We start from the raw sequence: 13,512 nt of genomic DNA on the forward strand, positions 1-13,512 counted from the left end.
ACCTCATCCCTCTCCCTTGACCTGTCCGTCCTCCCCGGACTGACCTATCCCCCCCTACCTCTCCACCTACACTCTCCTCTCCACCTATCTTCTCCTCTATCCATCTTCGGTCCGCCTCCCCCTCTCTCCCTATTTATTTCAGAATCCTCTCCCCATCCCCCTTTTCTGATGAAGGGTCTAGGCCCGTAACATCAGCTTTTGTGCTCGTGAGATGCTGCTTGGCCTGCTGTGTTCATCCAGCTCCACACTTTGTTATTTCTGCTTTACACAACTCTCTGTTTCCTGTCACTCAGCCAATTTAATCTTTTCTCATTTAATAAATAAATGACAAGCCTGGTCTATGCTATTTCATCAAATGGATTTTGGAAATCCATGGGCTCTATGTGAACTGCTTTGTTACTGTTACTTCGTTACAAAAAAAAATCAATACGTACCGATACATAAATAACTATCTAGTGAAACGCCTTTCCCAAAGGAAATATAAAAGCAGTGACTATGAAAGATAGATAATGTCCTATACAAGCCAAATTCTAAAACAGAGGCCAGATTCCATGTAAGAAACCCCATCAGACATCTGCTTTCAAAAGCAGAGCAGTAAGGCAAATAACTTGTGTTGCCATCAGAGTCGTCTAACATCCTGTGCCCCTGCCTTAACCACTCACTCTCAAAGGTTACTCATACAGGGTAAATTCAGCACTCCTGCCCATCAAAGTTACTTATGCAAAGCGAGAATCCGTCAAGAAATATGGCCTTCAGTCTTGTATCAGTCCTCCAAACCCACACATCTTCAAACACACACAGGAAGACCCAAAATGTAACAGACTCCACTTACTGCATGCACATCCAGAGAATCAACCGTCAGATCATAGGCATTCAGCTTCAGCTTATCAAAGAGCTCTTTCAAGGTTAACTTCTTGTCTTTGGAAGTCCAAACAATGCGGTCTGAATCAACCCTCGAGGACTTCTTGATGAAGCGTAGGAGATGCTTCTGATTCATGCAGGCTGCTGCGTGGATGTGTGTGTCAACCTGAAAAGAGAAAAAGTAGAAACAGGCATTTATTAGGCCTTCTCTGATGCGTTAAAGTCTGAAGGTCATGGTGCACAATATCTGCAAGGTGTAAAGGGGTGAGAAAACTGGATGTCAATCTAGAAATTGGCTTGTATCTACCGAGATTTTTTTCAAAAACTTTACGCTAGGATTGAATTGATGACTTGATGAAACATGAGTTGAGTAGGAGAACGTGTGCGCAATATCTAGAGCAGAGCTATTGATTTCTGCACCAGAGCAAGTGGGTCATCCATCTTTCAATGGTTTTTGGGTCAAGGAGGGTAATGGTGAAATCCAGTGTATTCTGTATATTAGGTAGAAATGGACCATTGTGGTTGCAGGCAGATTAGTTCAGGCTTGCAGAATGGCAGAGGCAAAGATTAGAGTCAGGGATAAAGAAGTGGGTTTGTGCCTAGGGCGATGGCAATGGTGCATTCGTGTTTAACTGGAGAAAATTGTGCCTGTTTTGAGAATGTGGAATTCGGACAAATATGGAGGGTTTATATAAGAACATAAGAAATGGGACCAAGAGAATTAAGCCACTTAGCTTACATTACACCTGATTTGATTGTGATTTCAATTTCACATTCCTGCCTGCACCTCCATAAACCTTCAGTAGTCTGCTTAATCAAAATCTGTTTGACTCAGCCTTCAGTATCTTCGATGATCTAACCCACACTGCATTCTGAGGGAAGAATAAGAACAATAAAGAATAGAGGTGTGATGAGGTCAAACTGGAGGTTGTCAGTGCTCATGTAAATACCAACCCTACATGCAGAACATGCCCAAGTGGCATGCATATGAAGGAGAGTCAGAGCTAAGCATTGAGGAGACAGAATCTCTCAAGAACTCCTTAGCTAACAATGATGGAATGAGACAAGAAGACCTTGCTAGATCTACTCTGGCAATGATTGAATTACTGTGTAACCATTGAGCTTTACAACTGAGGTAAAGCATTGAAGGCGAATGTGAAATCAACCAAAGGCCATAGAGATGCAGAAGATGATGACGAAGAATAATATATAGATAGAGAGGATGTCGTTTGTGACTTTGGTTCACACTATTGTAGCATTGGAACGGTGATGGAAACCTGATTGGGAGATTGGGCAGTTTATAATGCATGAGAAGACTGGTTGTCTAGTGGAGCCTGATTGGTACCAATATCTACGTCTAACTGTACCATTCTTACTCCACTTACTAACCAATCAGCACCCTCTTCTTGTGCAGTATAACTGTTGTTCTCTTGAGATTTGGTAGTCTTGCAATTCTGTCCTGTTAGGTAAGATGAAAAGTTTTGACAGCATGCGGTTTTTCTTTAAGTACCGAGCTCATTGCTAAACTTACATCACAAGGCACATCCACCAGCAAAACATCTGTAAGAACTTTATAGAAGAAAATCTGTAGAAGAAGAAACTGAAGCATGGCTCATCTATAAATCTCTCTCCACTTCAATTTTATGCATAGAAACATAGAAAACAAGAGCAGGAATAGGCCATTCGGCCCTTCAAGCCTGCTCCATCATGCAATGTGATATTGGCTGATCACCCACTTCCCAATATTCTTTGATCCCTTTAGGCCTAAGAACCTTGTCTATCTTCCTTTTGAAAGCATTAAATGTTTGGCCTCTATTTGCTTTTAATAGCAGAGAATTCCACAGGCTCATCACCGATTGTGTGAAGTAATTTCTCTTCATCTCAGCCCCAAATGGCCTACCCCATGTCATGAAAGTTTGATCACTGGTTCTGGACTGCGTGACCATCGGGAATACCCTTCTTGTATTTACCCCAACTAATACTGTGAGAAATTTATAGATTTCTATGAGATATCTCCTTTATTCTTCTAAACTCCAGTGAGTAAAGCCCTAACCAAGCTTCATACTTCAATCCAGCCATTCCCGGAATCTGAGATAACAAGGTGTAGAGCTGGGTGAACACAGGCCAAGCAGCATCACAGGAGCAGGAAAGCTGGCCTTTCGGGATGAAGGGTCTAGGCCCGGAACGTCAGCTTTCCTGCTCCTCTGATGCTGCTTGGCCTGCTGTGTTCATCCAGCTCCACACCTTGTTATCTTGGATTCTCCAGCATCTGCAGTTCCTAGTATCTCTGATATATCCCCGGAATCAGTCCGGTAAAATTTTGTTACATTTCGTCCACAGCCAGCACATCCTTCTTCAGGTAAGGAGACTAAAACTGCACACAGTGCTCCAAGTGTGGTGTCACTAAGGCCCTGTACAATTGCAGCAAGGCGTCCCTGCTTCTATACTTGAATCCTCTCACTATGAAGCCAACACACCATTTGCCTTCTTCACTGCTTGCAGAACCTAGAATACTAACTTTTGGGAACTGGTACATGAGCATACCCCGGTCTCAGTGCATCAAGAGATTTACCAATCTGTCATCATCCAGACAATAACCCACCGTCCGATTTTTGATACCAAAGTGAATAATTTCACATTTACCCCCATTATACCTCATCTGCCATGCATTTACCACTCGCTTATCTTGTCCAAGTCACACTGAAGCTTCGCTACATGCTCCTCACAGTTCACACTCCCAACCAGCTTTATTTCACCTGTAAATTTGGAAATATTGCATTTAAATCCCTTATCTAATCATTAATATGCATTTTGAATAGCTGGTCCCTGGTGTATCTCACCAGTTACTGGCTGCCACTCAAAAAATGACCTGTTTACTCATTTCTTCCCTATTTTGCTCCCATCATTTATTGTCTTTCGCTTTTCTCTTTCACTCTCTTGACACACATCCTTCTGTCATCTTAATTCAGTGTTTTTATCTGTTCTTCTTCCCTCCTTCCCTGCGTCTTGTCATTAAGTCATACAGCATGGAAACAGACCCTTCAGCCCAACTCATCCAAGTTTCCTGAACTAAACTAGCCCCACTTGCCTGTATTAGGCCCATAACTATTTAAACATTTCCTATTCGTGCACCTATTCTAATGCCTTTTAAATGCTGTAACTGTACCTGCATCCATCACTTCCTCTGGCAGTTCCTTCCACTTTTGAACCACCCTCTGTGTGAAGAAATTGCCCATCAGGTCCTTTTTAAATCTTTTTCCACTCACCTTAAAATTATGCCCTCCAGTATTAAACTCCCCCACCTTAGTGAAAAGACCTTTGCTATTCACTTTACACCACTCTTGTTTTTATAAATCTTCATAAGGTCACCCCTCAACCATTTATACTCCAGTGGAAAAAGTCCCAGTCTATCCAGCCTCTCCCTATCACTCATACTCTCCAGTCCCGGCAACATCCTGGTAAAGTTTTTCTGAACCCTCTCCAATTAAATAACATCCTTCCTATAGCAGGGCAAACAGAACTGTACACAGTACTCCAAAGATGGCCTCACCAATGTTCTGTACAACCTTAATATGACGTGGTCTGAGCAATGAAGGCAGGCATGCAAAATGCCTTCTTTACCACCTTAATATCCGTGATGCAACTTTCAAAGAACTATGTAGCTGAACCCCGTGATCTCTCTGTTCGATAACGCTTCCAGGGCTCTGCCATTTACTGTTTAAGTCCTGCCCTTATTCATTTTACCAAAATGCAATACCCTACATTTATCCAAATTAAACTCCGTCTGCCACTCCTCAGTCCATTGGCCCAATTAATTGAGATTCCTTTGTAATCTTAGACAACCTTCTTCACTGTCGACTATACCACCAATTTTGTTGTCATCCACAAACTTGCTAATTCATTTATATAAATCATGAACAAAAGTGGGCCTCCACCGCCCTCTGTCTCCTTCCATCAAACCAATTTTGCATCCAATTGGCTAACTCTCCCTGAATCCCATGTAATCTAACTTTACTGGTCAGACTATTTTGTGGAACCTGGACAAAGGCTTTACTAAAGTCTGTGTAAACAATGTCTGCCACTCTGGTCTCATCTACCTTTTTGATCACATCCTGAAAAACTCAATCAAGTTTGTGAGCCATGATTCCCCATGCATAAAGCCATGTTGACTATTGCTAAACCTTGCCTCTCCAAATGCATGCAAATTCTATCTCTCAGAATTCCTTCCAACAACTTACCCACCAGTGATGTTAGATTCACTAGTCTATAATTCCCAGGCATTTCTTAAATAAAGGCACAATATTAGCCACATTGCAGTCCTCCAGCACCTCACCTGTGGGTATAGATGATATAAATATCTCTACTAGGGCCCTGTAATTTCTCCTCTAGCTTCCCACAATGTCTTGGGACACACTTGATGAGGTCCCAGAGATTTGTCAACCTTTATAGTTTTTATGACCTCCAGCACCACCCCTCCTGATTTGTTGACTGTTTTCAAGACATCAATATTCACTTCCCCGAGCTCCCTGGCTTCCATGTCTGTCTCCACGCTATATACTGAAGCAAAATGTTTGTCTAGAATCTCTCCCATTTCCTGTGGTTCCACTAGTAGATGATCTTGTTGATGTTTAGGGGGCCCTATTCTCTCCCTAATTGCTCTTTTGCTCTTAATGTTGTTGTACAATCTCTTTGGATTATCCGTAACCTTACCTGCCAAGGCTATTCCCTCTTTGCCCTCCTGATTTCCCTCTTAAGAATGCCCCTACACCCCTGATACTCTTCAAGACATTCACTTTTCCCAGTTGCCTCTACCTGGCATATATTTTCTTCTTATTCTTGACCAGAGCCCCAACAATTTTAATCATCCATTGTTCCCATTGTAGCCTTACCCTTCACTGTGACAAGAATCTACATCTGAGCTCTCATTATCTCAGCTTTGAAAGCCTCTCAAATGTCAATTACCACTTTACCCGAAAACAGTCTACTCCAATTAACTTTTGAAAGTTCCTGTCTACAGTCAAAACTGCCTTACTCCAATTTTGAACTTTAACTTTTTACAAGTCCTAACCCTTTCCATATCAATTATAAAACTAATAGAATTATTATCACTGGTCCAAAAGCGCTTCCCTACTAACACTTCAGTCACTTGTCCTGGCTTATTTCCCAAGAAAAGGTAAGAATTTTCTCCTTCTCTTGTAGGTACACCTATGTATTGAAAAAGAAAATTTTCTTAAACACATGTAGCAAATTTCTCTCCATCCAAGCCCTTAACACTATGGCAGCCCCTGTCCCTGCTTGGAAAGTTAAAATTCACTAATATTACATTCCTATTATTCAGAGATGTAACTGAGATCTCTCCATGTATTTGTCCCTCAATTTTCCTCTGAGTATTATGGGGTCTACAGTCCAATTCCATCAAGGTGATCATCCCCTTCTCATTTCTGAGTTCTACGCACATAGCTTCATTGGATGATCTCTCAGGAATATTCTCTCTAAGTACAGCAGTAAAGCTTTTCCTAATCAAAAATGCAACACTCCCTCCTCTCTTGTCTTCCTTTCTATCCTTCTTACAACATCTAAACCCTGGAAAATTGAGCTTCCAGCCCTGTCCTTCCATCAACTATGTTCCTGTAATAGCTGTGATATTCCAAGTTCCCATAGGTGCCCTGAGTTCATCTGCCTTACCTGTAAGACCCCTTGCTCTCCCTACCAGGATATTAATTCTCCTCCAGTTCAGTTTGAAACCCATTCCTTTTAAACAGGTCTTTTTTGTCCCAGGAGAGATCCCAATAATCCAAAAATCTGAATCCTTGCCCACAGCACCATCTCCTCAGCCATTGATCTTTCTGCCCTATTTCCTTGCTCCAATCTCACTGGCATGTGGCACCAGGAGCAATGCAAAGATTACTACCTTTGAGGTGCTGCTTTTTCACTTCCTGCCCAACTTCCTACAAAGCCTCAACACTTTCTCTAACTATGCTGTTCTTACTAATGTGTACAACAGCATACAGCTTCTCACTCTCTCTTTTGACCAAATGCTTCAAATGCTTTGAGACCTCCTTGACCCTGGCCCTAGGGAGGCTACATATCATCCTGAATTTCACTCATGGCTACTGAATCTGTGCCATTGACAGGAGAATTCCCTGCATTAATTACTTATTTGAACCTTCAGAGACCCTGCTTAACAGAAGATTCATTCTTGTTGTCCAGATCTAGCTGCCACTGCTATCCCGTGGCTTTCCTCTGTCTATCCCCTGCAACAGTTTGGTATATCTGTTTGAGACAGGGATAGCCACAGTGGAGTCTTGCAGCACCTGCCTATCTCTCCTGACAGTCACTCAACTATCTGACTGAATCTGCAGTGTAACCACCTCTCTAAAGCTACTAGCTATCACACTTTGTGCCTCCTATATACTCCTCAGTGACTCCAACTGCCTCTTCAGCCAATCCAAATGGTCTGACAGGAGATGGATCCAAACACACCTCCTGCAATCATAGTCTCCCGGGACAATCAATTGTTCCCTAGTCTCCCACATCCACTGACTGCCACTTTACCCCTTAAACATATGCTCATGTAGATTTGCCTTAAAATTCCCACTCTTTTTCCAAATCCGTTGTTTGTAGACAGATTGCTACTGACACCCTATACTGTAAGAGCATAAAGCCTATATTTTATATTATAGGGCCTAAGATAAGAAGCTCTAAATACCAAACTTTTTTTTAGAAAGTCTAAGCTTGCCTCAAACATCGTTTTTCATTTTAACCATGCAAAAGAAGAATAACAGGTAAGGTTTAAATTCTTAAAAATCCAGCACTTAGTTTAAATTCGCAGCAACCTAAAACACCCTCCTCCTCAAATCCTCTACCAGACGGTTCTCAGCTCTCCAACTTTGAATCTCTTCCACTTCTTCCACTCTTGTAGTTCATGTTGGCCCCTGTCTACTGCATCTCTTTCACATCTGACCATCTTTCTCTCCTCTTCTCTTGCCCTCTCTATGCCCTTCCATGTCACTTTTATTCTTGCTTTTGAGTGGACCAGTCTGACGTTTGGGAAGATAGAGTAAATGTGGGTAAGACATGTGTCCGACTTCTGTAATATATACCAAGATAAAGAAAGAAACACTCCACCTTTCTGACATTGTAGAAATCTCTGTGAGGATTAGTCTTCACTTCCTTCATCTCTTCCATTTCATTCAGCATCTCGTGCAGATTGAACTTAGAATTCAGAAATTTCAAGCGACGGTGGGCGTATGTTTTCCTACACCAAGGAACCAAGAGAAGAAATCCATCTCAATCAGGATCATTTCAAGACACAACGGAATTGATTCTCAAATAGATTCCATTGTATGCGATCACACAGCACCAAAACAATAAGGATGGCGTAGTGCTATTATTGCTGGGCTGTTAATCCAGAGACCCAGGTAAAATTCTGGGGACCCAGGCTTAAATTCCCACCATGGCAGATGGCGGAGTTTGAATTCAATAATAATACAGAATTAAGAGCCTAATGATGTAACCATTGTTGGAAAAACCCATTTGGTTCACTGATGAGAAAACAAGGTGTAGAGCTGGATGAACTCAGCAGGCCAAGCAGCATCAGAGGAGCAGGAAGGCTGACATTTCGGGCCTAGACCCTTCTAAGCCCACAATGTCAGCCTACCTGATTGTCTGATGCTGCTTGGCCTGCTGTGTTCATCCAGCTCCACACCTTGTTATCTCAGATTCTCCGGCATCTGCAGTTCCTACTATTTCTGGTTCACAAATGTCGTTTGGGGTAGGAAACTGCCATCCTCACCTGGTCTGGCCTACATGTGACTCCAGACCCACAGCAATGTGGTTGACCCTAACCCTCTGGGATGGGCAATACACACTGGCCTAGACAGCAATGCTCACATCCCATGAATGAATAAATAAAAAATATACATTTGTGCCTTAAAATCAAGCTCAACTCCAGGAGCTGGGGCTTGGGTTAATGTTATCATATCCTGCCTAATCAGATTGGGTAACCATATTCCACCCTGTCCAAGTTAATACTACTAGTTCTGCATTGAGTGAGTTGGTATATCCTGGGTGATTGAGCATGTCAGGAGATGGTGTTGAATTGCCTGAGCACTGTATGGGTGTCAGCGGTGATGTGGCCAAGCTCTTTTGAACTTACCTTTCAAAAGGTTCCCAAATCCAGACTGTGGCTCACATCTCTTCTGAGATCAACGATCCAGGGCTCCAAAAAGATTAGGGGTGAGGAGGGGTATGATGTGTGAGGGTTAGGAGATGCTGACCAAAGGGGCCTATCAGATCAAGGGAATAGGGGATGGGCTCACTGCCCACACCCAGCCATTATTTTATTGTTCTGGACTCCTTTGACTGTGTGAAAATCGGGACCTCAAAAGCTACGAGCAATGATGGTGTGCAGAGTGAGTATGTCAATACTAAGCCAAGGGGGCCTCTGGATGTAGAGTGGTGCCTTGATTTAATAACCCATTAGGAAAACCATTTCTCACTGATTTTAATTCACAGAGGTCAATTTAAAATATCTTTTCTGTTTTCGGCAAAATTGTAACTTACACAGGCCCTTGAGCAATCAATGCAATTAAAAAGTTCATGTCATCCAGGAAGGTGGCCAGGTCTAGGAATGGTAAGTCTTTGGGCTCATTTCTCTTGACTGATTCTTCATTTGCATAAACGTAAATCACTCCATCTTTCATCCTACATACATAGCCAAGATTTTCAGGTAGGTCCTTTGGACTAAAGGGGTCTCCCCCTGTCTTTAAAGGTGGAGTAAATACTGAAACAAAATAATGACACTTTTTAGTCTATGTACAAACAAAATTCCAGACACAAAGCACAAGTTAAGGATTGTCAGGCCCCACAAAAGTGCCCTAATTTGTTACAGTTCCAGATCGGATATCCCAAATTGTTGAGGTCCTCAGCAAAGGCAGACAAACTGCTCCATATCTATTAATTCACCCTTTGGTTGGTTGCAACAAGATTGAAGTAAAACAGACCCCTTCCCTCATGGACACGTGCCTTAATATTGAACATGGTTTCATCACATCCTTGTTATCTTTGTAATTGCAAGCAAGCACAATCCAGTCTGTTTTGACTTGTCTTTTCCTCAGTACAGTTAGCTGTTGTTTGAAGTTTCCTTTGTATCTGTAGATTTGAGACTCTAAGTAGCTACTTAATTTACAGTCACATCCACATTTATCAGCAAATTTCAGAGAACACGTTTTGGAATTACAAGTGAAAAATGTCAACTGTACTTTAGGGCAATGACTCGTGGTCATGACACAGGAGTTCCAATGTTCCTTCACCACTAGTTTCTGACTTCCAACCTCTTTGCCATGCCATTTTATTGATGTTGCTATGGTGGTAGTTCTGAACCTGACACCACTGTCCTTTTTTAATGATGCTACTGTAAATATACTGCCCTCCACCACCTACAAACACCTTGCAGTGTTCCTGCTTTGAAACAGAGTCAGTACATCATTGCCATTCATTCTGCTCCAAGTTCATTCCTGTAGAATTATGATCAGAGGGAATACTTTCAGGGCTATGGGGAAAGTGTAGGTAATTGAACTCATTGGATAGGTCTTTCCACGAAACAACAGCCTCGATGACCTATGAGTGAGGATAATTCCAGAGCCAGACCATGCTATGTCGTTATGTGGTAACATTGAAACAATTTTAAAATCTAAATATAGGCCCGGATCTTCCTGCCGGCATTGGTGTTAAATGCATTGACTCCTGAAGCATGCTACAAACCAGCCTTTTTACAAGTTTATAACAGGGACTTCCAATCCCACCTGTGGCATTAACGAGTCAGCACAGCCTCTCCATGGAGAAGATCATTGGGCACAGTAAGAGTTAGAGTCATAGGTTCACCAAAAATCCTCAGACAGCACCTTCCAAACCCATGACCACATCCATCTAGAAGGATAAGGGCATGGGAACACAAACAACCTCCAAGTTCCCCACCTAGTCACTCACCATCCTGACATGGAAAAATGTCACCGTTCCTTCACTGTTGCTACGTCAAAATCCTGGAATTCCCTCCCGAATAACATTATGTGTCAACCCACAGCAGGAAGATTGCAGCAGTTCAAGAAAGCAGCTCACCACCACCTTCTAAAGGGCAACTATGGATGAGCAATAAATGTTGGCCAGGCAGCGACACCCACATCCCAGAAACAACTCATCCATGCTGACCAGACATCCCAGTTTGACACAGTCCCAATTGCCAGCATTTCACCCATATCCCTCTAAACCCTTCTAAGCATATACCCACCCAGATGTCCTTTAAATGTTTTCATTGTACCCATTTCCACCATTTCCAATGGGCAACTCATTCCATACATGCACCACCCTATGAATGAAAAAGGACCTCAGATCGTTTTAAAATGTTCCCTCTCTCACCTTAAACCTACGCCCTCTAGTTTTCGACTCCCATGGGAAAAAGTCCTTGACTATTCCTGCTACTCATGCCCCTCATGATTTTATAAATCTCTGTAAGGTCATCCCTCATCCTCCGATGCTCCAGGAACAATATTCAGCCTCTTCTGATAGCTCAAACCCTCCAGTCCCATTCACCTCCTTGTCAATCTTTTCTGCGCCCCCCTCATGGTGAAAGGAGGGCACACCTGCTTTTCAAAATGGTAGCTGCTACATCCAGGTAAGTTTTTAAAAGTCCAAGTCTTTCAGTGAGTGAGTGAGCGAGTTACTGAATGGTCAGTGGGTGAATGGTACGAATTGTCAGTGGGTGAGGAAGGTAATGATTTATCTTGTGCTTTTAGCCAATGTTGCTGCCTCTCATTGAGATACCCATCTGGGTTGCTGCTGTCCCTGTGATTATTTGCTCCTTAACTCTGACTCCAAGATAGGTTTATTAACTTGTTATGGACTGTAACACTCCTTCCTATGCATCTGTATGTAGGAGATTCCCAAATATAATTCTCTAGTGTAGTGGTCTAAGACTGCTTTCTTCATAAGTTCATTCTAGATTGGTGTCTTCTCTCTGACCTATGTAAAAACCATACGATCATTCACAACATCATGGCTTACATGAATCGCACTGTACCTCAGTGGAGGAAGAGGGGATGGTTGGTATCTGAGGATCAAGAGGAGTAGTTGGATTCGGGCTGGGTGGCAAGGGGATGGTGGTGTTGGCAGGAGGCTGGGGTGTTTTCAGGTCGGCTCAGTTGGGAGGGATGGTCAGGGAGACTTGACTGTGGTGCTCCATTCAGTAACGTTGGCCATCACTGGGTTAGAGCAGGTTTTAAACAGTGGCATACATTCAGGGCGGGGGCATTGGTCCATTCCATGTATCAAGCCCAAGTCTTAGCCCTGAGCTTAGGGTCAGAGATATTTGCAGGGGGTCCCAGGCACTTCATCCAGAGTTTAAACGTGTACAGCAATGGCAGCACAAATGTCTACAAGAGGACTTCGGTGCTGACATGCATCTGCAAGCTTATATTCAAAGATCCACAAACAGGAAGATTTGGATTCTATCATATTTTTCTAGTGTTTAACAGGGTTGAAAGATATAGCTGGACAGGCCACTTGACTTTCAAAAAACCAGGTAATAAATAAAGCATGCTGGGAAATCGAGCCAAGCATTGGACAAAAGTATCTGCGCTTAAAAAAAAACACCGAAATAAACAAGCTACAGATCCAGAGATAACAAGGTGTAGAGCTGGATGAACACAGCAGGCCAAGCAGCATCAGAGGAGCAGGAAGGCTGACGTTTCGGGCCTAATCCCTACTTCAGAAAAGGGTCTTGACCTGAAACGCCAGCTTTCCTGCTCCTCTGATGCTGCTTGGCCTGCTGTGTTCATCCAGCTCTACACCTTGTTTTCTCAGATTCTCCAGCATAGGCAGTTCCTGCGATCCCTGAAGCTACAGACCCAGATAGGATGCAGCTGCAAACAGCACAATATACAATTGACCCAGCCCATCCCTGGGACAATAGGAGGCATTGAGTTGTTTTCCAGAACAAAGTAGCACCTCACACCCTTATTTGCAAAAAGCTGCCTGACCTATGTTCCAGCAACACCTTCAAGAATGGAGGCCCAAGGACCACCCCAATACAACACATCAATCCTGATTGGATCTGATCAGTCAGGGTGATTGAGCCCTGATCAATCCATTGGAAGGAATCAAAAACCCTCCCAAAAGGACACAAAAGCTTCCAGGTATAAGAATCATTGTAACACCACCCTTGGGAACGATTACTCGAGGCCAACAACCGTGAAGAAGAGACGGCCCTGGGATCACCGGGAGAAGAAGGATCAGATGGTCGTTGCCATGTGAATCAAGGCCAAGATCGAGTGAGGTGGTATATGATCATTGAAAGTTGTTAAAGTATAAGATAGTTAATTAGATTTGTAGCGTTAATTGTTAGTTTGCAGTCTATTTTGTTATGATAGTATTGTTTTGAAGTAGATAAAAATCATTCCTCATTACCATTAAGAGTTGACTTGCAGTTTCTTTGCTGGATTGAAGATTTAGAACACACTGAGTGGCAGGCGCAGTGTGATACGGTAGCCTAGCGGTTAGCACTGCTGCCTCACAATACCAGGGATCCAGGTCAGTTCTACCCTCAGGTGATTATCTGTGTGGAGTTAGCACATTCTCCCACTGTCCAAAGATGTG

At 42.9% G+C, this 13,512-nt stretch overlaps 1 protein-coding gene across 2 annotated transcripts in view; it reads right to left on the bottom strand.

Moving 5' to 3' along the window:
- ampd1 (adenosine monophosphate deaminase 1 (isoform M)) overlaps nucleotides 1-13,512 on the bottom strand; it is a 49,993-nt gene that overhangs the window by 17,464 nt on the left and 19,017 nt on the right. For both annotated transcript variants that reach the window (XM_048553273.2, XM_048553274.2), the window contains 3 exons: nucleotides 9,427-9,646; nucleotides 7,990-8,119; nucleotides 833-1,027 (listed from right to left, as the gene is read on the bottom strand). In XM_048553273.2, coding sequence (XP_048409230.1) covers nucleotides 833-1,027; nucleotides 7,990-8,119; nucleotides 9,427-9,646 — 545 coding nt within the window. The remainder of the gene's footprint in view (nucleotides 1-832; nucleotides 1,028-7,989; nucleotides 8,120-9,426; nucleotides 9,647-13,512) is intronic.

The sequence above is a fragment of the Stegostoma tigrinum genome, chromosome 21 (genome assembly GCF_030684315.1).
Source record: "Stegostoma tigrinum isolate sSteTig4 chromosome 21, sSteTig4.hap1, whole genome shotgun sequence".
Taxonomy (NCBI): Eukaryota; Metazoa; Chordata; class Chondrichthyes; order Orectolobiformes; family Stegostomatidae; genus Stegostoma; species Stegostoma tigrinum.